Source organism: Pseudophryne corroboree, chromosome 4 (genome assembly GCF_028390025.1).
Source record: "Pseudophryne corroboree isolate aPseCor3 chromosome 4, aPseCor3.hap2, whole genome shotgun sequence".
Lineage (NCBI taxonomy): Eukaryota > Metazoa > Chordata > Amphibia > Anura > Myobatrachidae > Pseudophryne > Pseudophryne corroboree.
Genome location: NC_086447.1, coordinates 291,147,804 through 291,173,751, shown reverse-complemented (window position 1 = coordinate 291,173,751; position 25,948 = coordinate 291,147,804). Strand labels below are relative to the sequence as shown.

The following is a 25,948-nucleotide window of genomic DNA, read 5'->3' as shown; positions in this document are numbered from 1 at the left end:
GTTTCTATGTTTCTATGTTTTATGCTTCTAATTGGGCAATGCCTTCTAAAGATGGTATTGCCCACCACATCCAAGCCCTGGATTCTTTTGCATTACGGGGCCTGGTGCACGAGGTAAGCGGCTAAACCTCCAGAAACTGCATTTTCAGAGGTTTGGCTGCATGTTTAGATGTGCTGCATCCCGCTCCATGTGCTTCTTCCTCCCAGTTACCAACGTGTATGTCTCCATGTCCGCCTTCCCCCACCAGCAGTGTGTAAGTCTCTGTGTGCTTACCCCTCCCAGTCATCAATGTGTATGTCTCAATGCCCCCCTCTCCCCACCAGCAGTGTGTATTTCTCCATGTCCCGCTCTCCCAATCAGCAACGTGTATCTTCTCATGTCCACCTCCACCAGTGTGTACGTCTCCATGTCCCCCTTCCTCCAGTTACCAATGCGTATATATCTCCATGTCCCCCACCCCAGTCATCTGCGTGTACATCTCCATGGGTCCGCCCCCCCCCCCCACCCCCATCCGCCCCCATGTATTATGTCTGCTTGGGTAGATGCTAGAGCCAAGTGGGCTAAAGGACATCTGATGTCACAACCATGTGACCTGCTTCCTTATTAGGAAACATTCAGCCCACTGTGGGTAAGGCTGCCGGAAAGGGAGGTTAGGGTAAGGCTGCTGGAGAGGAGGTTAGGGTTACATGTGTGTGGGGATGCAGTCAATTTACCGACAATCAAAATCCTGATGGTCAAAATACCAACAGCAATTGACTGACGGTCAAAATTCCGACAAGGTCAAAATCCTGACATAGTCGAAATACCGACATGTAAAATACCGACAAGGTCAAAATACTGACATGTAAAATGTCGATAGGTCAAAATGCCGACATGAGTTTTTCAGGATTTTTTCATTGAAACCGACTTGTTCATACTTTACCATCACAGTGGACCTGGAGGAGGAATATAATAGTGTGCCGAGCACAGCGAGGCACCGTGCCTGGGAGGCGACGCGGTACACTTATATGGTGTCCATGTTGACCTATGTCGACATACACACCCAATTTTTTTTTTTAAAAATCATGTCGGCATTTTGCTTTGTCGACATATTACATGACAGTATTTTGACCTTGTCGGTATTTTAAATGTCGGTATTTTGTCCATGTCGGGATTTTGACTGTCGGTTAATTGCTGTCGGGATTTCGACCGTTGGGATTTTGATTGTAGGTATTTCATTCCGATCCCGTGTGTGGAGAGGGGAAGGCGGTGTTAGCACTAGGGGTAAGGGGAAAGGTGGAGTTAGATTTTGGAAAGGTTCTTTACCCCACACTGTTTTACTTGTTGCTGGCACAAGTAGTATGATACGTGTGAGCTATAGGGTTGATCATTTGCAGAATCAATAAAACCAGGTTTATATTAAAAAAGTATTGCTACGTACATATATATCTGAAATACGTTAATGGTCACAGCACCGGCACCCACCACACGGGTCACAGCTATGACATCCACAACCCCCTGCAATCACATACCGCTAACCAGGCCTGACATCACTCCCCGCACAGATCACAGCTCTGTTAACCGTCTGTCACTGAGAAAAGTGGCTCATAAGGGGGGAAGCAGTTACCTTCCTGACGGATGGGATCCCAGCAGTCAATATATCAAACGCCGGGATGGTGAAGGAGGACGCAATGCCGGCGTCTACATACTGACAAAGCAACAAAAGGTAGACATCTGGATATAACAGTCTACTTTGTTGTAAGCACCTCCCTAATAGCTAAATAGGAAAATGATTAGGAGGAAATACTCACAGGAGATGAAATGCCAGAATCACTGCTTTGCTGCAGTGTTCTTCTGTTGCTTGGCAAAACTGGTAAAGATGTGTTGGTTTCGCTTAGATCAGAGCAGTGCGATGAATAGGATTTGGAAAAGCTGTTACTGCTTGTGTTCACACCTGAGGAGCTGAGGAGATAACATTATAAATATAAACAGAGCATGGAAATTACAAGCTATGCCTCATTTCAGCATTATATTCCTACTGCACAGATTTGTCTCACAACCAGATGTCAGTCCTTTACTAGCGCATAATATCTCTTTTCCGAGGGTACTTCTTTTGAAAAGTTAGGTTTGAGCTGCTGATGAATATAGCAGCCAAAACCTGTGTTACTATTATGTGTCGTGCAGTGCTATATCATACAGTAACAGAATGGAGAATAGAATGTTCACAATAGTAAGGGCTTATATATGCAAACAATGGGCCTGTTTCAGAGATGTACCCTAATGCCGCCTCAGCTGCAATTTGTACGCAGCTGCCAAAAATCGTATATTGTGACGCCCACCTGAGCCATCTGCCTACACACATGCGCAGCTTCAGATGCAGATCATGAAAACATCGACTCCCTGAGTGAGTTTATGGTCACTCAGGAAGGCCAATGTATCTGTGACATCAGTGCCATGTTATCTGTGTACGGGATCGCAATGTCAGTCTGAGACACACTCCAAAACCGGTAGCCTACGTTTTTGCCACCACTCCTAGTTACCTCCCACATAACGGTCGTGAATTACTTGTGAATGAATACTCACTGTGAGCAACTACGGTAATGAACCTTGGCGCGCGCACTGTGTGACTGCAGCATACGTGCAGTCAGACAATGATTGCTCAACTCCTTAAATATTAGCATAGGGTCCATCTCTGAGTTAGGCCTAATGATCTATCCAGGTTATCTTTTCTGAGCAAGACAGACAAATGGGCCTATGTATCATAGATGCCAGTGGGGCTCCATGCTTTATCACAGCGTATTGTGGCTATAAGGAATTAGTTTTATGGTAATTTGTCTTCATGCTAGGACAGCTGTTATAAGTAGTTAAGTATTACTTTTAAAAGTTTAAACTGTCGGGTTCTGTGCTGTCAGGGTTCCTGCGCATACTTGACGTTAAGCCGTACATATGCAGGGGAAACAGCGGGATCTGCAGAGATTTCTCTTCTCACTTCAATAGCACTTTCTATTGGGAAGAGGGCGCTAAAGCCATGTGGCGGATTTGCAAAAATATGCTGATGCTGTAGCCATCTGTAAATGTAATGAGGAGTCCCCCTGGCGGCCTCACAGATCCAAGCAACTGCATACCAACACTCATTGGTGGTCGCAGATCCTTCGATAATCGACCATCCGAATAACACTATGGTCATGCAGAATAGCTGCGGAAACTGGTGCCATGTTATCTGCATATGGGTTCGAAGTTGTAGGCAGAGCCAGAGACATGCCCCAAAAACGGTTGTGACACGAGTGCGTCTGACCACCCCAAGATGGTCCCTGATTGTCAATCACTCTGAAGATTTCCGTACTGCACGTTGCATCCTAAGGTACCTTGGTGCGTGTGCAGTGAGACCGTGCCGCATACGCAGTCAACTGATAATCACTTAACTGAGGAAATATCAGCATTGCGTACATCTCTGAATTAGGCTGAAAGCCAGCTATAGCATTGGTTCCAAAACTTCTTATTGTTTAACTATTAAATTAAGTTGTGATTACCTGTCATCCTTAGCTATGTGGTGGTGGACAGGGGTTGCGCTTCTCTTTGCCCTCATTTATAATGGGCAGCCACACGCACTGATTTTACCTATCACATTGACCATACATTATTTTATCTGGTACTGGACCACCCCTGCAAGTGCCCCGCAGCACTCAGTTTGGGAATCACTGAGCTATGGTAAATAGGATGCAAATTCACACAAGGGCAAACCATGATGCAATGCAAGGGGTATATTTTTTTTCAGGCAAGGTAAATACTGCCTGCATTTGCATACACATACTATACAGAGTTCAGATCATACTTGCCAAGTTTTTAGGTCTCCCCTCTGGGAGAAGTCCAGAGAGGAGACTCTGCTGGACACTGTGGGTTGCCAAGTTGACCTCTCACGTCATTAGGCCCTGCCCCATCACGAGATTTGTGTCATTTAGGCCCGCCCTCTCCATGTGACACTGTGATTCCAGTGATTATCTTCCCATCCTTTCTGCTTCATTAGAAGCGGGTAGGATGTACGAGATCTTACTACTCTTCTGGGGTCCAGATGCGCCTCATTTTCCAAATCTTAAGGGCCTATTCAATTAACCGTAGTCAGCCTCTGGAAGGACTTCCTCCAGCTTTGCAGGATGTGTCTCTGTAGCGGATTCTGATCACAGCCTGTAGAGGCTTTTGCATCTAAATGAATCGGCTCCTAAATATGTCTACACATTTAAAATTTGCCTCCTTGCAGTGCAACTTGGTTTTACTAAGGTGCAAAATTGTTCTTTCTTGCTGAACTTAGTTCTAACACTCAGGAGATTGTAATTGTGCACATGTTTTTTTTTTTAACAGTAACAGATAATGAAGCATAATAGACTAGGGAAAACTGTATGTTATCATTTGAATTGGGGGTGCTGTGTTGCATAATGTGTACTGGCTTCCCTACAATATGACATAACGGGAACTAAGGTACTACTATAGTTCAGAAAATGAACTAGGGCACGATTATCGGGCATAACATTAACACATACTTGCCTACCTGACCCTCTCCATGAGGGAGAACATGCTCTGTTCCTGGACTTTCCTGGTAATGTATGATTGGCATCACCTGTGGTGAAACACCTTTCTTATCAATTAACTAGCTCACCACAGGTGATGGCAATCATACATTACCAGGAAAGTCCAGGAACAGAGCATTTTCTCCCTCATGGAGAGGGTCAGGTAGGCAAGTATGCATTAACAACCGCTGCGGAGAGGTGTTTCTCTAGAACACAGGTTCTCAAACTCGGTCCTCAGGACCCCACACAGTGCATGTATTGCAGGTCTCCTCACAGAGTCACAAGTGAAATAATTAGCTCCACCTGTGGACCTTTTAAAATGTGTCAGTGAGTAATTAATACACCTGTGCACCTGCTGGGTTACCTGCAAAACATGCACTGTGTGGGGTCCTGAGGACAGAGTTTGAGAACCACTGCTCTAGAAGCACTGGGACAGGGGCCCCTTTAATGTGTTGCTATGGAACCCGCAAAGTTCTGGCTACGCCCCTGGGTAGGGCCGCTTTCAGGGGGGTGCTGTGGGTACAGCTGTCCCGGGCCCTGCCTCCTAACTGAGAGGAGAGGACCCGGGCCGCTCATGCCGCCGTCCGCCTGCCGCGATGGTTCGCCCAATTTTCATGACAGATCCTGGCATTGTCACAGGATAAACGTCTCTCCAAAAAGGGCCGCCGCCTCAGAGGAGACAGTTATTAAAGATACTAGAGGAGGCTCCTCTAGTATATTTAATAACTGTCTCCTCTGAGACTTCGGCCATTTTTGGAGGGACGATTACAATAGAAGCTTGCAGCATACTCTTCCCCTCCGGTGACAGTGCCAGATCTCGATCAAGAAAAGGGGGCGGGGCTACACAGGACTAGGCTGTTACCACATCTGCTACAGCTGCTGTCAACCTGTGAAGGGTAAGTTGAGGGAGAGTGAGTGAGTGGGAGAGAGAAAGTGTGTGTGTGTGTGTGTGTGTGTGTGTGTGTGTGTGTGTGTGTGTGTGTGTATATATATTCTTTACGTATATATATATATATATATATATATATATATATATATATATATTCTTTACGTATATATATAATTTTTTTATTTTTTGTTATTTTTTGTTTTAGTTTATTTTTTATTAATTCATTTTTTAATGTTATTTTTTTTATTTATTATTATTATTATTATTTTTTTGGGGGGGGGGGCGGCCTGCCTATTTTGTGAGTCCCGGGCCCCAGAATTTCTGATGGCAGCCCTGCCCCTGGGTGTTTCGTTATCCCTATGTCAGCTTCTGTCTATGTGTATGAACATACTCTACGTATAAAGAAAGTCAGGTACATCAAAGCCATACTAGAGATGAGTGCCTGAAATTTTTCGGGTTTTGTGTTTTGGTTTTGGGTTCGGTTCCGCGGCCGTGTTTTGGGTTCGACCGCGTTTTGGCAAAACCTCACCGAATTTTTTTTGTCGGATTCGGGTGTGTTTTGGATTCGGGTGTTTTTTTAAAAAAACACTAAAAAACAGCTTAAATCATAGAATTTGGGGGTCATTTTGATCCCATATTATTATTAACCTCAAAAACCATAATTTCCACTCATTTTCAGTCTATTCTGAATACCTCACACCTCACAATATTATTTTTAGTCCGAAAATTTGCACCAAGGTCGCTGGATGACTAAGCTAAGCGACACTAGTGGCCGACACAAACACCTGGCCCATCTAGGAGTGGCACTGCAGTGTCATGCAGGATGTCCCTTCCAAAAAACCCTCCCCAATCAGCACATGACGCAAAGAAAAAAAGAGGCGCAATGAGGTAGCTGACTGTGTGAGTAAGATAAGCGACCCTAGTGGCCGACACAAACACCGGGCCCATTTAGGAGTGGCACTGCAGTGTCACGCAGGATGTCCCTTCCAAAAAACCCTCCCCAATCAGCACATGACGCAAAGAAAAAAAGAGGCGCAATGAGGTAGCTGACTGTGTGAGTAAGATTAGCGACCCTAGTGGCCGACACAAACACCGGGCCCATTTAGGAGTGGCACTGCAGTGTCACGCAGGATGTCCCTTCCAAAAAACCCTCCCCAATCAGCACATGACGCAAAGAAAAAAAGAGGCGCAATGAGGTAGCTGACTGTGTGAGTAAGATTAGCGACCCTAGTGGGCGACACAAACACCGGGCCCATTTAGGAGTGGCACTGCAGTGTCACGCAGGATGTCCCTTCCAAAAAACCCTCCCCAATCAGCACATGACGCAAAGAAAAAAAGAGGCGCAATGAGGTAGCTGACTGTGTGAGTAAGATTAGCGACCCTAGTGGCCGACACAAACACCGGGCCCATTTAGGAGTGGCACTGCAGTGTCACGCAGGATGTCCCTTCCAGAAAACCCTCCCCAATCAGCACATGACGCAAAGAAAAAAAGAGGCGCAATGAGGTAGCTGACTGTGTGAGTAAGATTAGCGACCCTAGTGGCCGACACAAACACCGGGCCCATTTAGGAGTGGCACTGCAGTGTCACGCAGGATGTCCCTTCCAAAAAACCCTCCCCAAACAGCACATGACGCAAAGAAAAATAAAAGAAAAAAGAGGTGCAAGATGGAATTGTCCTTGGGCCCTCCCACCCACCCTTATGTTGTATAAACAAAACAGGACATGCACACTTTAACCAACCCATCATTTCAGTGACAGGGTCTGCCACACGACTGTGACTGATATGACGGGTTGGTTTGGACCCCCCCAAAAAAAGAAGCAATTAATCTCTCCTTGCACAAACTGGCTCTACAGAGGCAAGATGTCCACCTCATCATCACCCTCCGATATATCACCGTGTACATCCCCCTCCTCACAGATTATCAATTCGTCCCCACTGGAATCCACCATCTCAGCTCCCTGTGTACTTTGTGGAGGCAATTGCTGCTGGTCAATGTCTCCGCGGAGGAATTGATTATAATTCATTTTAATGAACATCATCTTCTCCACATTTTCTGGATGTAACCTCGTACGCCGATTGCTGACAAGGTGAGCGGCGGCACTAAACACTCTTTCGGAGTACACACTTGTGGGAGGGCAACTTAGGTAGAATAAAGCCAGTTTGTGCAATGGCCTCCAAATTGCCTCTTTTTCCTGCCAGTATAAGTATGGACTGTGTGACGTGCCTACTTGGATGCGGTCACTCATATAATCCTCCACCATTCTTTCAATGGTGAGAGAATCATATGCAGTGACAGTAGACGACATGTCCGTAATCGTTGTCAGGTCCTTCAGTCCGGACCAGATGTCAGCATCAGCAGTCGCTCCAGACTGCCCTGCATCACCGCCAGCGGGTGGGCTCGGAATTCTGAGCCTTTTCCTCGCACCCCCAGTTGCGGGAGAATGTGAAGGAGGAGATGTTGACAGGTCGCGTTCCGCTTGACTTGACAATTTTCTCACCAGCAGGTCTTTCAACCCCAGCAGACTTGTGTTTGCCGGAAAGAGAGATCCAAGGTAGGCTTTAAATCTAGGATCGAGCACGGTGGCCAAAATGTAGTGCTCTGATTTCAACAGATTGACCACCCGTGAATCCTTGTTAAGCGAATTAAGGGCTCCATCCACAAGTCCCACATGCCTAGCGGAATCGCTCCGTGTTAGCTCCTCCTTCAATGTCTCCAGCTTCTTCTGCAAAAGCCTGATGAGGGGAATGACCTGACTCAGGCTGGCAGTGTCTGAACTGACTTCACGTGTGGCAAGTTCAAAGGGCATCAGAACCTTGCACAACGTTGAAATCATTCTCCACTGCGCTTGAGACAGGTGCATTCCACCTCCTATATCGTGCTCAATTGTATAGGCTTGAATGGCCTTTTGCTGCTCCTCCAACCTCTGAAGCATATAGAGGGTTGAATTCCACCTCGTTACCACTTCTTGCTTCAGATGATGGCAGGGCAGGTTCAGTAGTTTTTGGTGGTGCTCCAGTCTTCTGTACGTGGTGCCTGTACGCCGAAAGTGTCCCACAATTTTTCTGGCCACCGACAGCATCTCTTGCACGCCCCTGTCGTTTTTTAAATAATTCTGCACCACCAAATTCAAGGTATGTGCAAAACATGGGACGTGCTGGAATTTGCCCATATTTAATGCACACACAATATTGCTGGCGTTGTCCGATGCCACAAATCCACAGGAGAGTCCAATTGGGGTAAGCCATTCCGCGATGATCTTCCTCAGTTGCCGTAAGAGGTTTTCAGCTGTGTGCGTATTCTGGAAACCGGTGATACAAAGCGTAGCCTGCCTAGGAAAGAGTTGGCGTTTGCGAGATGCTGCTACTGGTGCCGCCGCTGCTGTTCTTGCGGCGGGAGTCCATACATCTACCCAGTGGGCTGTCACAGTCATATAGTCCTGACCCTGCCCTGCTCCACTTGTCCACATGTCCGTGGTTAAGTGGACATTGGGTACAGCTGCATTTTTTAGGACACTGGTGACTCTTTTTCTGAGGTCTGTGTAAATTTTCGGTATCGCCTGCCTAGAGAAATGGAACCTAGATGGTATTTGGTACCGGGGACACAGTACCTCCAACAAGTCTCTAGTTGGCTCTGCAGTAATGATGGATACCGGAACCACGGTTCTCACCACCCAGGATGCCAAGGCCTCAGTTATCCGCTTTGCAGTAGGATGACTGCTGTGATATTTCATCTTCCTCGCAAAGGACTGTTGGACAGTCAATTGCTTGGTGGAAGTAGTAAAAGTGGTCTTACGACTTCCCCTCTGGGATGACCATCGACTCCCAGCAGCAACAACAGCAGCGCCAGCAGCAGTAGGCGTTACACGCAAGGATGCATCGGAGGAATCCCAGGCAGGAGAGGACTCGTCAGAATTGCCAGTGACATTGCCTGCAGGACTATTGGCATTCCTGGGGAAGGAGGAAATTGACACTGAGGGAGTTGGTGGGGTGGTTTGCGTGAGCTTGGTTACAAGAGGAAGGGATTTACTGGTCAGTGGACTGCTTCCGCTGTCACCCAAAGTTTTTGAACTTGTCACTGACTTATTATGAATGCGCTGCAGGTGACGTATAAGGGAGGATGTTCCGAGGTGGTTAACGTCCTTACCCCTACTTATTACAGCTTGACAAAGGGAACACACGGCTTGACACCTGTTGTCCGCATTTCTGTTGAAATAGTTCCACACCGAAGAGCTGATTTTTTTGGTATTTTCACCAGGCATGTCAACGGCCATATTCCTCCCACGGACAACAGGTGTCTCCCCGGGTGCCTGACTTAAACAAACCACCTCACCATCAGAATCCTCCTGGTCAATTTCCTCCCCAGCGCCAGCAACACCCATATCCTCCTCATCCTGGTGTACTTCAACACTGACATCTTCAATCTGACTATCAGGAACTGGACTGCGGGTGCTCCTTCCAGCACTTGCAGGGGGCGTGCAAATGGTGGAAGGCGCATGCTCTTCACGTCCAGTGTTGGGAAGGTCAGGCATCGCAACCGACACAATTGGACTCTCCTTGTGGATTTGGGATTTCGAAGAACGCACAGCTCTTTGCGGTGCTACTGCTTTTGCCAGCTTGAGTCTTTTCATTTTTCTAGCGAGAGGCTGAGTGCCTCCATCCTCATGTGAAGCTGAACCACTAGCCATGAACATAGGCCAGGGCCTCAGCCGTTCCTTGCCACTCCGTGTGGTAAATGGCATATTGGCAAGTTTACGCTTCTCCTCCGACAATTTTATTTTAGGTTTTGGAGTCCTTTTTTTACTGATATTTGGTGTTTTGGATTTGACATGCTCTGTACTATGACATTGGGCATCGGCCTTGGCAGACGACGTTGCTGGCATTTCATCGTCTCGGCCATGACTAGTGGCAGCAGCTTCAGCACGAGGTGGAAGTGGATCTTGATCTTTCCCTAATTTTGGAACCTCAACATTTTTGTTCTCCATATTTTAATAGGCACAACTAAAAGGCACCTCAGGTAAACAATGGAGATGGATGGATACTAGTATACAATTATGGACGGACTGCCGAGTGCCGACACAGAGGTAGCTACAGCCGTGAACTACCGTACTGTGTCTGCTGCTAATATAGACTGGTTGATAAAGAGATGTCGTAGTATGTATGTATGAAGAAGAAAGAAAAAAAAACCACGGTTAGGTGGTATACAATTATGGACGGACTGCCGAGTGCCGACACAGAGGTAGCCACAGCCGTGAACTACCGTACTGTACTGTGTCTGCTGCTAATATAGACTGGTTGATAAAGAGATGTCGTAGTATGTATGTATGAAGAAGAAAGAAAAAAAAAACACGGGTAGGTGGTATACAATTATGGACGGACTGCCGAGTGCCAACACAGAGGTAGCCACAGCCGTGAACTACCGTACTGTACTGTGTCTGCTGCTAATATAGACTGGTTGATAAAGAGATGTAGTAGTATGTATGTATAAAGAAGAAAGAAAAAAAAACCACGGGTAGGTGGTATACAATTATGGACGGACTGCCGAGTGCCGACACAGAGGTAGCCACAGCCGTGAACTACCGTACTGTACTGTGTCTGCTGCTAATATAGACTGGTTGATAAAGAGATGTCGTAGTATGTATGTATGAAGAAGAAAGAAAAAAAAACCACGGTTAGGTGGTATACAATTATGGACGGACTGCCGAGTGCCGACACAGAGGTAGCCACAGCCGTGAACTACCGTACTGTACTGTGTCTGCTGCTAATATAGACTGGTTGATAAAGAGATGTCGTAGTATGTATGTATAAAGAAGAAAGAAAAAAAACCCACGGTTAGGTGGTATACAATTATGGACGGACTGCCGAGTGCCGACACAGAGGTAGCCACAGCCGTGAACTACCGTACTGTACTGTGTCTGCTGCTAATATAGACTGGTTGATAAAGAGATGTCGTAGTATGTATGTATAAAGAAGAAAGAAAAAAAAACCACGGTTAGGTGGTATACAATTATGGACGGACTGCCGAGTGCCGACACAGAGGTAGCCACAGCCGTGAACTACCGTACTGTACTGTGTCTGCTGCTAATATAGACTGGTTGATAAAGAGATGTAGTAGTATGTATGTATAAAGAAGAAAGAAAAAAAAACCACGGGTAGGTGGTATACAATTATGGATGGACTGCCGAGTGCCGACACAGAGGTAGCTACAGCCGTGAACTACCGTACTGTGTCTGCTGCGACTGGATGATAAATAATGATATAAAAAATATATATATATCACTACTGCAGCCGGACAGGTATATATATTATATAATGACGGACCTGCTGGACACTGTCTGTCAGCAGAATGAGTTTTTTATAGAATAAAAAAAAAAACACCACACAAGTGAAGTCACACGACGAGTGTTTAACTTTTTCAGGCAATCACAATATAGTATACTACTAACTATACTGGTGGTCAGTGTGGTCAGGTCACTGGTCAGTCACACTGGCAGTGGCACTCCTGCAGCAAAAGTGTGCACTGTTTAATTTTAATATAATATGTACTCCTGGCTCCTGCTATAACCTATAACTGGCACTGCAGTGCTCCCCAGTCTCCCCCACAATTATAAGCTGTGTGAGCTGAGCACAGTCAGATATATAATATATACATAGATGATGCAGCACACTGGGCTGAGCAGTGCACACAGATATGGTATGTGACTGTCTTGTACTCCTGGCTCCTGCTATAACCTATAACTGGCACTGCAGTGCTCCCCAGTCTCCCCCACAATTATAAGCTGTGTGAGCTGAGCACAGTCAGATATATAATATATACATAGATGATGCAGGCATGCAGCACACTGGGCTGAGCAGTGCACACAGATATGGTATGTGACTGAGTCACTGTGTGTACCGTTTTTTTCAGGCAGAGAACGGATATATTAAATAAAACAACTGCACTGCTGGTGGTCACTGTGGTCAGTCACTAAACTCTGCACTCTCTTCTACAGTATCAGCCTCAGGTCAATCTCTCTCTCTCTCTCCTAATCTAAATGGAGAGGACGCCAGCCACGTCCTCTCCCTATCAATCTCAATGCACGTGTGAAAATGGCGGCGACGCGCGGCTACTTATATAGAATCCGAGTCTCGCGAGAATCCGACAGCGTCATGATGACGTTCGGGCGCGCTCGGGTTAACCGAGCAAGGCGGGAAGATCCGAGTCGCTCGGACCCGTGAAAAAAAACATGAAGTTCGTGCGGGTTCGGATTCAGAGAAACCGAACCCGCTCATCTCTAAGCCATACGTGAATAAACTCTGTTTCTCTTTTCCAAAAGCTGTATGGAATGCAGGTCAGTTGTATAACATTGAGCCAAGAGCTGATGCTATCAGTATGGGTAAGATGGCCAGGGTAGCTCCCTAGAAAGAATACTGCAGACAGTGGCAGTTCTCTCATTTCGCAGTCTTCCTAACGTAGCGCCTAATTCAGATCTTATCGCTCCTCTGCAAATTTGCAGAGGTCTGCCACCCGTATAGAGTGAAAACCCGCCCCGTGCAAATGCAGACAGTGGACAGCTGTAAATCCGTTCGCAACTCACTCACCGTCTTAATGATTTTTCCAGTCCGTGCGTAGCCCAGAACCTACTCCTACAGTGCGATAGAATGAGGCTGTTCGGGGTGGGAGCTGACGTCACACACCCTACCAGAATACACTTGGGAACGCCTGCGTTTTTCCTGACATTTCCAGAAAACGTCCAGTTACCACCCCCAAACGTCCGCTTCCTGTCAATCACCTTGCGCATGCTTAGCGATCGAAATTTTTGCACCATTCTGTCGCTGTTTGGCATTGTGCCTGTGCATTGTGGTGCATACGCATGCGCAGTTGTTCGTTAACCGGCCACTGTGTGATCTCGCACAACAGCGATCAGGTCTGAATCGGGCCCATAGTTAGTTCTATTATGCAATGTTCAAGTCAAATTATTGTCTAACAAATATTTAAAATGCCAGCTCTAATATATACTGTGGACGCCTGCGCATTTTATTACCATGTGCTATGAATGTGCGCTATACATCGCAAAACACTACATCCCATAAGAGAAAACAATACACCCACACATTATCTGAGTTCCAAAGCTCATTGATGTATATATTTGTTATTAAAAGGATATGTATTCAATATCTCACAATGTACAGTATATATATAGTTACATGGTTACAATTTACACAGTAAGCAGTTATTAAAATACTAATTCAAATACATACTTGGCCAGCAATACAATTACCATCTCCCTCAATGCTCACTACGCTCCCCATCCTCCATTTTTAGCTGTGCCTCCAGGCTCACAGCAGAGTATCGTCAGAAACGCATCTCGCTCAGGACCCAGGGGAAAACAGAGACTTCTGTGTGTCTGATCAGCAATACACTGAGTCTCTTGGGGGCGTATACAGATCTCTTGTTATTTGTCTAGGGGAGGGAACTTTCTCATTCATGATGAGTCATTGGTCAGTTCATATGCAAACAACGTCCAGCCTTGATGGTGTAATTACAGGAGATAGCCACTGGTACCAAGCTGGAGGCATGCTGTCTTCCAGGAAATTCATTGTTCTAATAAGAGTGACTTTAGCTTTCATACATTTAATCATATCTACTAATGGCAATGGGCTACAACTTAATAACAGGCATCAAATTGATACACACATTAATCTGGTTACTTTGACACCAAGCACGACATGTCCATCTTGCTCCGCTCCAATAATACACATACATGATGTTACTCCATTATATAATTTAAAACCTTATGATGTCTGGTGATTGGTATGTTCAATTTATGTGCTGTATGAAATATGTGTTGAATATATCTTTGTGGCATGTCTGTGTAAATGTGTATGTTACCATATGTTGCATTGCACGCTGTGCATATTCGCAAGTATAGCGACTCATAATGTGTGGAGTCTGTATGTTCTCTCTATGAAATATTTTTGACTTCGACAGCAATAATCACATACCGTATGTCTCAGACATATTCTGGCTAAGAAGGGCATATCGAGTGCAAAGTGCGATGCAACCATGTACCATGTGTAGGGCTGCCTCATCAGCCATGCTTACATCTGCACCCAGAGGTGTAGTTAGGTGCCATGGTACCCGGAGCAAGGGTATGTTTCGGCACCTCCTCTCCTGTACTGATTTGGGGGCATGTTATATTTGAATAGAAAAAATATTTAAAAATCATAAATTGGTGACAGGGCCGGTTCTAAGCCTTGTGGATCTCAGAGCGAACGTTTCCATTCGGATTAAAATAGGGACAGTGTGCACTGAAGCTGCGCAACAAAAAATATAAGGGCATGGTTACACGGGGAAGGGGTGTGGCCACAGAATAGTAACAACTCAGATTACACCACACAGTAGTGTCCATTATTCATATTACACCACAGTAGTGTCCATTATTCACATTACACCACAGTAATGTCCGTTATTCACATTACACCACACAGTAGTGTCCATTATTCACATTACACCACGGTAGTGTCCGTTATTCATATTACACCTCACAGTAGTGTCCATTATTCACATTACACGACAGTAATGTCTGTTATTAACATTACACCACAGTAGTGTCCGTTATTCACATTACACCACAGTAGTGTCCGTTATTCACATTACACCACAGTAGTGTCCGTTATTCACATTACACCACAGTAGTGTCCGTTATTCACATTACACCTCACAGTAGTGTCCGTTATTCACATTACACGACAGTAATGTCTGTTATTCACATTACACCACAGTAGTGTCCGTTATTCACATTACATCACATATTAGTACCCCTTATACATGTTACACAACACAGTAAAGCTGCTTATACATGTTACACCAGCCATTTATACACGTCACACCACAGTACAGCCATTTATACACATCATGGCACAGTAGACCTGCTTATACATGTTACTTTGCAGCTTCTGATGCAGAGAGAGGTCCTGCAGCAGCAGCCAGGGCAGAGAGAGGTGCTGCAACAACCGGGGCAGATAGAGGTGCTGCAGCAGCCGAAGCAGAAAAAGGTGCTGCAGCAGCTGGTGCAGAGAGAGGTGCTGCAGCAGTCAAGGCAGAAAGAGGTGCTGCAGTAGCTGGGGTAGAGAGAGGTGCTGCAGCAGCTGGAGCAGAGAGAGGTGCTGCAGCAGTGGGGGTAGAGAGTGGTGTAGCTGGACAGAAGTAACCCTGCTGCACAGCTACAAGCAGAGAGACATATAAAGAGGGCAGGCAGAGCTCTGGTAGATGCTGGCTGTCAGTGTCTCCTGCTGTTGCCTTTGGCCTGTCCTGCTCCCTACCTAGTCTCAAAATCCGAGTCAGCGTGCACCCCTCTGCTTCTCCTCCTGCACTGTGGCTGCCTGTAGCGGGCGGAGAGAGGAAGGCAATCGGAATAGTGGGCAGAGGGAGGCAAGCGGCAGTGCGCCATCTAACTTTTCTGGCGCCCGGAACTCACGCTCCACCGGAGCCCCCCTCGCTACACCCCTGTCTGCAGCTATGCAAACTTTAAGTACTCAGGTGGACTGCTATTACTTGCTTTAAAATATACCATTTGTGTATTTCCTACCCTAATACATTTTAATAAATACATTTTGATACTTTAAACTATTTATGCACTCTCTTACCAAGGGTTAACCTTTGACTGACTATTTCCTATCCTTTAGCTATACTTCCTTATTGAAACTGTCTGATTATTAACACGTGGGGGTATATTTACTAATATTCGTGTTTTAGCCGTTTTTAAGGGTGTTTGAACTCGAATGGTATCGGGTGCATTTTACTGCAACTTTTTGAATCCTGATACGGTCAGTTACTAAGCTGCCGAGTTTTGCACATTCGTTTTTTCCGATGTCGATGTGATTCGTAATGTCAGGCAGTGTTTTACGGGAGTGATGAGTAAAACACTGCCTGACAAAACACAAGGAATCCCGGCCGGATCTGTGAGATCCGTGCAGGGCTTCATTGTGCACCTTTTTAAAAAAAAATGAAAGTGTTAAAAATCAAGAAAAAAATTGCGTGGAGTCCCCCCTCCTAAGCTCAACCAGCCTCGGGCTCTTTGAGCCGGTCCTGGTTGCAAAAATATGGGGAAAAAATTGACAGGGGTTCCCCCATATTTTAACAACCAGCACCGGGCTCTGCGCCTGGTCCTGGTGCCAAAAATACGGGGGACAAAAAACGTAGGGGTCCCCCGTATTTTTGGAACCAGCACCGGGCTCCACTAGTCAGAGAGATAATGCCACAGCCGGGGGACACTTTTATATAGGTCCCTGCGGCCCTGGCATTAAATCACTAACTAGTCACCCCTGGCCGGGGTAACCTGGAGGAGTGGGAACCCCTTAAATCAAGGGGTCCCCCCCTCCAGCCACCCAAGGGCCAGGGGTGAAGCCCGAGGCTGTCCCCCCCCATCCAAGGGCTGCGGATGGGGGGCTGATAGCCTTGTGAAAAAAATAGAATATTGTTTTTGTAGCAGTACTACAAGTTCCAGCAAGCCTCCCCCGCAAGCTGGTACTTGGAGAACCACAAGTACCAGCATGCGGTGGAAAAACGGGCCCGCTGGTACCTGTAGTACTACTACAAAAAAAATACCCAAATAAAAACAGAACTCACACACCTTGAAAGTAAAACTTTATTACATACATGCACACCTACATTCACACATACTTACCTATGTTCACACGAGGGTCGGTCCACTTCTCCAAGTAGAATCCATGGGTTACCTGAAAATAAAATTATACTCACAAAAAACCAGTGTAGATCGGTCCTCTTCTGAGCTTGTAATCCACGTACTTGGCAAAAAAACATACCGAAATACCCGAACCACGCACTGAAAGGGGTCCCATGTTTACACATGGGACCCCTTTCCCCGACTGCCGGGACCCTCCGTGACTCCTGTCACAGAGAGTCCCTTCAGCCAATCAGGGAGCGCCACGTCGTGGCACTCTCCTGATTGCCTGTGCGCTCCTGAGCTGTCAGTCAGGCTGCGCACGGCAGAGATACAATGTTGCGCATAGGCGCTACATTGTATCTAATGGTGGGAACTTTGCGGTCAGCGGTGAGGTTACTCGCGGTCAACCGCTGACCGCAAAGTTCCCACCATTGGATACAATGTAGCACCTATGCGCTACATTGTTTCTCTGCCGTGCGCAGCCTGACTGACAGCTCAGGAGCGCACAGGCACTCAGGAGAGTGCCACGATGTGGAGCTACCTGATTGGCTGAAGGGACTCTCTGTGACAGGAGTCACGGGGGGTCCCGGCAGTCGGGGAAAGGGGTCCCATGTGTAAACATGGGACCCCTTTCAGTGCGTGGTTCGGGTTTTCCGTTTTTTTTTTTTGCCAAGTACGTGGATTACAAGCTCAGAAGAGGACCGATCTACACTGGATTTTTGTGAGTATAATTTTATTTTCAGGTAACCCATGGATTCTACTTGGAGAAGTGGACCGACCCTCGTGTGAACATAGGCAAGTATGTGTGAATGTAGGTGTGCATGTATGTAATAAAGTTTTACTTTCAAGGTGTGTGAGTTCTGTTTTTATTTGGGTTTTTTTTGTAGTAGTACTACAGGTACCAGCGGGCCCGTTTTTCCACCGCATGCTGGTACTTGTGGTTCTCCAAGTACCAGCTTGCGGGGGAGGCTTGCTGGGACTTGTAGTACTGCTACAAAAAACAATATTCTATTTTTTTCACAAGGCTATCAGCCCCCCATCCGCAGCCCTTGGATGGGGGGGGACAGCCTCGGGCTTCACCCCTGGCCCTTGGGTGGCTGGAGGGGGGGGACCCCTTGATTTAAGGGTTCCCACTCCTCCAGGGTACCCCAGCCAGGGGTGACTAGTTAGTGATTTAATGCCAGGGCCGCAGGGACCTATATAAAAGTGACCCCGGCTGTGGCATTATCTCTCTGACTAGTGGAGCCCGGTGCTGATTCCAAAAATACGGGGGACCCCTACGCTTTTTGTCCCCCGTATTTTTGGCACCAGGACCAGGCGCAGAGCCCGGTGCTGGTGGTTAAAATATGGGGGAACCCCTGTCAATTTTTTCACCATATTTTTTCAACCAGGACCGGCTCAAAGAGCCCGAGGCTAGTTATGCTTAGGAGGGGGGACCCCACGCTATTTTTTTTCCCAGTTTTTACATTAAACAGACCCTTTCCCATAGATAACCATGCACAGATCTCACTGATCCGTGCATGGTTATCCAAACTCGACTGGAAAAAGCAGGTCTATTTTTTTGCTGCTTTTTTTAACGATTCGCCAAAAAATACACCCGCACTTGAGCACTCAGAGACTAACACCCAAATACGAATGAATAGTGAATACCCGTGTTGTATGAAATAACAGCCGCGTTTGACCGATGGTCTATTCATTCGTATTTCTGAACTTTGTCATTCAAACCATTACGAATAGTCCAAACACTGCCGAGATTGGTGCTTAGTGAATTCCTGTGTTGGGACTTAGAAAAAAAAACACAAATCGGACAAACTCGATTTTTTAATAAATATTGGCCCTGATCTGGACATCAGTTATATCATTGTTAATATTGCAGATATGGGCCCTCATTCCGAGTCGTTCGCTCGGTAATTTTCTTCGCATCGCAGTGAAATTCCGCTTAGTACGCATGCGCAATATTCGCACTGCGACTGCGCCAAGTAATTTTACAATGAAGATAGTATTTTTACTCACGGCTTTTTCTTCGCTCTGGCGAACGTAGTGTGATTGACAGGAAATGGGTGTTACTGGGCGGAAACACGGCGTTTTCGGGGCGTGTGGATAAAAACGCTACCGTTTCCGGAAAAAACGCAGGAGTGGCCGGAGAAACGGGGGAGTGTCTGGGCGAACGCTGGGTGTGTTTATGACGTCAAACCAGGAACGACAAGCACTGAACTGAACGCAGATGCCGAGTAAGTCTGAAGCTACTCTGAAACTGCTAAGTAGTTTGTAATCGCAATATTGCGAATACATCGGTCGCAATTTTAAGAAGCTAAGATACACTCCCAGTAGGCGTAGGCTTAGCGTGAGCAACTCTGCTAAATTCGCCTTGCGAGCGATCAACTCGGAATGAGGGCCATACTTTTTAATAATACTGTGGATATTTTTGTAATTTTTTTTTAAATTGTATTGAGGGGAATATATTGAATGTATAGTTGTATGTAATTTATGGATGTTTAATTGTGAGCAGTTAATGAAAGAGTATTAACTCTTTCACTACAACCAGCTAGGAAGATCTAAGGATATATTTTTATGTCTTATGGAAAAGAAAAATTCCTTTTAAAAGTTTGTCAGCGCTTTCTATCCATATTTTTCTTCCTTTCTTGTTACAAGGGGTTGAGTAGTCCCTTTGGCAATAGAAAGTTGCAGGCAAACATATTTAATCACTGAATTTTTTCTTTTAATTGGAGCCAGGAGATACTAGGTATCACTAGTGATGTGCACCGGAAATTTTTCGGGTTTTGTGTTTTGGTTTTGGGTTCGGTTCCGCGGCCGTGTTTTGGGTTCGAACGCGTTTTGGCAAAACCTCACCGAATTTTTTTTGTCGGATTCGGGTGTGTTTTGGATTCAGGTGTTTTTTTCAAAAAACCCTAAAAAACAGCTTAAATCATAGAATTTGGTGGTCATTTTGATCCCATAGTATTATTAACCACAATAACCATAATTTCCACTCATTTCCAGTCTATTCTGAACACCTCACACCTCACAATATTATTTTTAGTCCTAAAATTTGCACAGAGGTCGCTGGATGGCTAAGCTAAGCGACACAAGTGGCCGACACAAACACCTGGCCCATCTAGGAGTGTCACTGCAGTGTAACGCAGGATGGCCCTTCAAAAAAATACTCCCCAAACAGCACATGACGCAAAGAAAAAAAGAGGCGCAATGAGGTAGCTGTGTGACTAAGCTAAGCGACCCTAGTGGCCGACACAAACACCTGGCCCATCTAGGAGTGGCACTGCAGTGTCACGCAGGATGGCCCTTCAAAAAAATACTCCCCAAACAGCACATGACGCAAAGAAAAAAAGAGGCGCAATGAGGTAGCTGTGTGACTAAGCTAAGCGACCCTAGTGGCCGACACAAACACCTGGCCCATCTAAGAGTGGCACTGCAGTGTCACGCAGGATGGCCCTTCAAAAAAATACTCCCCAAACAGCACATGACGCAAAGAAAAAAAGAGGCGCAATGAGGTAGCTGTGTGACTAAGCTAAGCGACCCTAGTGGCCGACACAAACACCTGGCCCATCTAGGAGTGGCACTGCAGTGTCACGCAGGATGGCCCTTCAAAAAAATACTCCCCAAACAGCACATGACGCAAAGAAAAAAAGAGGCGCAATGAGGTAGCTGTGTGACTAAGCTAAGCGACCCTAGTGGCCGACACAAACACCTGGCCCATCTAGGAGTGGCACTGCAGTGTCACGCAGGATGGCCCTTCCAAAAAACACTCCCCAAACAGCACATGACGCAAAGAAAAATGAAAGAAAAAAGAGGTGCAAGATGGAATTGTCCTTGGGCCCTCCCACCCACCCTTATGTTGTATAAACAGGACATGCACACTTTAACGAACCCATCATTTCAGCGACAGGGTCTGCCACACGACTGTGACTGAAATGACTGGTTGGTTTGGGCCCCCACCAAAAAAGAAGCAATCAATCTCTCCTTGCACAAACTGGCTCTACAGAGGCAAGATGTCCACCTCATCATCATCGTCCGATTCATCATCCCTTTCACTGTGTACATCCCCCTCCTCACATATTATTAATTCGTCCCCACTGGAATCCACCATCTCAGGTCCCCGTATACTTTCTGGAGGCAATTGCTGCTGGTCAATGTCTCCATGGAGGAATTGATTATAATTCATTTTAATGAACATCATCTTCTCCACATTTTCTGGAAGTAACCTTGTACGCCGATTGCTGACAAGGTGAGCGGCGGCACTAAACACTCTTTCGGAGTACACACTGGAGGGAGGGCAACTTAGGTAGAATAAAGCCAGTTTCTGCAAGGGCCTCCAAATTGCCTCTTTTTCCTGCCAGTATACGTACGGACTGTCTGACGTGCCTACTTGGATGCGGTCACTCATATAATCCTCCACCATTCTTTCAATGGTGAGAGAATCATATGCAGTGACAGTAGATGACATGTCAGTAATCGTTGGCAGGTCCTTCAGTCCGGACCAGATGTCAGCATAAGCAGTCGCTCCAGACTGCCCTGCATCACCGCCAGCGGGTGGGCTAGGAATTCGTAGCCTTTTCCTCGCACCCCCAGTTGCGGGAGAATGTGAAGGAGGAGATGTTGATGGGTCACGTTCCGCTTGACTTGACAATTTTCTCACCAGCAGGTCTTTGAACCTCTGCAGACTTGTGTCTGCCGGAAAGAGAGATCCAACGTAGGTTTTAAATCTAGGATCGAGCACGGTGGCCAAAATGTAGTGCTCTGATTTCAACAGATTGACCACCCGTGCATCCTGGTTAAGCGAATGAAGGGCTCCATCCACAAGTCCCACATGCCTAGCGGAATCGCTCTGTTTTATCTCCTCCTTCAATGTCTCCAGCTTCTTCTGCAAAAGCCTGATGAGGGGAATGACCTGACTCAGGCTGGCAGTGTCTGAACTGACTTCACGTGTGGCAAGTTAAAAAGGTTGCAGAACCTTGCACAACGTTGAAATCATTCTCCACTGCGCTTGAGACAGGTGCATTCCACCTCCTTTGCCTATATCGTGGGCAGATGTATAGGCTTGAATGGCCTTTTGCTGCTCCTCCATCCTCTGAAGCATATAGAGGGTTGAATTCCACCTCGTTACCACCTCTTGCTTCAGATGATGGCAGGGCAGGTTCAGGCATTTTTGGTGGTGCTCCAGTCTTCTGTACGCGGTGCCTGTACGCCGAAAGTGGCCCGCAATTCTTCTGGCCACCGACAGCATCTCTTGCACGCCCCTGTCATTTTTTGAATAATTCTGCACCACCAAATTCAAGGTATGTGCAAAACATGGGACATGCTGGAATTTGCCCAGATGTAATGCACGCACAATATTGCTGGCGTTGTCCGATGCCACAAATCCCCAGGAGAGTCCAATTGGGGTAAGCCATTCTGCGATGATCTTCCTCAGTTGCCGTAAGAGGTTTTCAGCTGTGTGCGTATTCTGGAAAGCGGTGATACAAAGCGTAGCCTGCCTAGGAACGAGTTGGCGTTTGCGAGATGCTGCTACTGGTGCCGCCGCTGCTGTTCTTGCAGCGGGAGGCAATACATCTACCCAGTGGGCTGTCACAGTCATATAGTCCCGAGTCTGCCCTGCTCCACTTGTCCACATGTCCGTGGTTAAGTGGACATTGGGTACAACTGCATTTTTTAGGACACTGGTAACTCTTTTTCTGACGTCCGTGTACATTCTCGGTATCGCCTGCCTAGAGAAGTGGAACCTAGATGGTATTTGGTAATGGGGGCACACTACCTCAAGCAATTCTCTAGTTCCCCGTGAACTAACGGTGGATACTGGACGCACGTCTAACACCAACATAGTTGTCAAGGCCTGAGTTATCCGCTTTGCAACAGGATGACTGCTGTGATATTTCATCTTCCTCGCAAAGGACTGTTGGACAGTCAATTGCTTACTGGAAGTAGTACAAGTGGTCTTCCGACTTCCCCTATGGGATGACGATCGACTCCCAGCAGCAACAACAGCAGCGCCAGCAGCAGTAGGCGTTACACTCAAGGATGCATCGGAGGAATCCCAGGCAGGAGAGGACTCGTCAAACTTGCCAGTGACATGGCCTGCAGGACTATTGGCTTTCCTGGGTAAGGAGGAAATTGACACTGAGGGAGTTGGTGGTGTGGTTTGCGCGAGCTTGGTTACAAGAAGAAGGGATTTACTGGTCAGTGGACTGCTTCCGCTGTCGCCCAAAGTTTTTGAACTTGTCACTGACTTATTATAAATGCGCTGCAGGTGACGTATAAGGGAGGATGTTCCGAGGTGGTTAACGTCCTTACCCCTACTTATTACAGCTTGACAAAGGCAACACACGGCTTGACACCAGTTGTCCGCATTTCTGTTGAAATAATTCCACACTGAAGAGCTGATTTTTTTTGTATTTTGACCAGGCATGTCAATGGCCATATTCCTCCCACGGACAACAGGTGTCTCCCCAGGTGCCTGATTTAAGCAAACCACCTCACCATCAAAATCCTCCTTGTCAATTTCCTCCCCAGCGCCAGCAACACCCATATCCTCATCCTGGTGTACTTCAACACTGACATCTTCAATTTGACTATCAGGAACTGGACTGCGGGTGCTCCTTCCAGCATTTGCAGGGGGCGTGCAAATGGTGGAAGGCGCAAGCTCTTCCCGTCCAGTGTTGGGAAGGTCAGGCATCGCAACCGACACAATTGGACTCTCCTTGGGGATTTGTGATTTCGAAGAACGCACAGTTCTTTGCTGTGCTTTTGCCAGCTTAAGTCTTTTCTTTTTTATAGCGAGAGGATGAGTGCTTCCATCCTCATGTGAAGCTGAACCACTAGCCATGAACATAGGCCAGGGCCTCAGCCGTTCCTTGCCACTCCGTGTCATAAATGGCATATTGGCAAGTTTACGCTTCTCCTCAGACACTTTTAATTTTGATTTTTGGGTCATTTTACTGATCTTTTGTGTTTTGGATTTTACATGCTCTGTACTATGACATTGGGCATCGGCCTTGGCAGACGACGTTGATGGCATTTCATCGTCTCGGCCATGACTAGTGGCAGCAGCTTCAGCACGAGGTGGAAGTGGATCTTGATCTTTCCCTATTTTTTTAACCTCCACATTTTTGTTCTCTATATTTTAATGCGCACAACTAAAAGCCACCACAGGTATACAATGTAGATGGATGGATAGTATAGTATTATATTACTTATGGAGGACGAGTGACGACACAGAGGTAGGTACAGCCGTGGCCTACCGTACTGCTTATATATATAATATACTGTATAATAATAATAACAACGGACCTGGTGGACACTGTCAGCAGACTGCTAAACTAGTATGAAGAAAAAAAAAACCACCACAGGTATACAATGTAGATGGATGGATAGTATAGTATTATATTACTTATGGACGATGAGTGCACTGGCGACACAGAGGTAGGTACAGCCGTGGCCTACCGTACTGCTATATATATATATATAATATACTGTATAATAATAATAACGGACCTGGTGGACACTGTCAGCAGACTGCTAAACTAGTATGAAAAAAAAAAAAACCACCACAGGTATACAATGTAGATGGATGGATAATATAGTATTATATTACTTATGGACGACGAGTGCACTGATGACACAGAGGTAGGTACAGCCGTGGCCTACCGTACTGCTATATATATATATATATATATATATATATATATAATATACTGTATAATAATAATAACGGACCTGGTGGACACTGTCAGCAGACTGCTAAACTAGTATGAAGAAAAAAAAACCCACCACAGGTATACAATGTAGATGGATGGATAGTATAGTATTATATTACTTATGGACGATGAGTGCACTGACGACACAGAGGTAGGTACAGCCGTGGCCTACCGTACTGCTATATATATATATATATAATATACTGTATAATAGTAATAACGGACCTGGTGGACACTGTCAGCAGACTGCTAAACTAGTATGAAGAAAAAAAAAAAACCCACCACAGGTATACAATGTAGATGGATGGATAGTATAGTATTATATTACTTATGGACGACGAGTGCACTGACGACACAGAGGTAGGTACTGCCGTGGCCTACCATACTGCTCTATATATATATATATATATATATATATATATATATATATATATATAATATACTGTATAATAATAATAACGGACCTGGTGGACACTGTCAGCAGACTGCTAAACTAGTATGAAGAAAAAAAAAGCCACCACAGGAGTGTTTTTCAGGCAGACAAACGTATACTGGACTGGTGGTCACTGTCAGCAAAACTGTGCACTGTACTCCTGCTATAACTGCTCCCCAGTCCCCACAATTAGGCAGTGTGAGCAGTGCACTCAGCACAGATATATGCAGCAGTGCAGCACACTGAGTGAGCACAGATATGGTGGAGCATTTTTTTTCAGTCAGAGAAACAACGGATTAAACTCACTGGTGGTATAATCAAAACCCTGCACTGTACTCCCTAACAGCTGCTCCCCGTCCCCAATCCTCCCCACAATTATAACTAAGTCACTCAGTCTTTTCTACTATAACGGAGAGGACGCCAGCCACGTCCTCTCCCTATCAATCTCAATGCACATGTGAAAATGGCGGCGACGCGCGGCTCCTTATATAGAATCCGAATCTCGCGAGAATCCGACAGCGGGATGATGACGTTCGGGCGCGCTCGGGTTAACCGAGCAAGGCGGGAGGATCCGAGTCGCTCGGACCCGTGAAAAAAAAGGTGAAGTTCGGGCGGGTTCGGATCCCGAGGATCCGAACCCGCTCATCACTAGGTATCACACATATATTTCCTACCCTACCTGCTAATATGACTCCCCTACACAGCAGTG

At 46.2% G+C, this 25,948-nt stretch overlaps 1 protein-coding gene across 2 annotated transcripts in view; it reads right to left on the bottom strand.

Moving 5' to 3' along the window:
• The window catches only part of LOC134911354 (dynein axonemal assembly factor 11-like), a 101,477-nt gene that overhangs the window by 61,238 nt on the left and 14,291 nt on the right, over window positions 1–25,948 (bottom strand). For both annotated transcript variants that reach the window (XM_063919597.1, XM_063919598.1), the window contains exon 2: window positions 1,791–1,941. In XM_063919597.1, coding sequence (XP_063775667.1) covers window positions 1,791–1,941 — 151 coding nt within the window. The remainder of the gene's footprint in view (window positions 1–1,790; window positions 1,942–25,948) is intronic.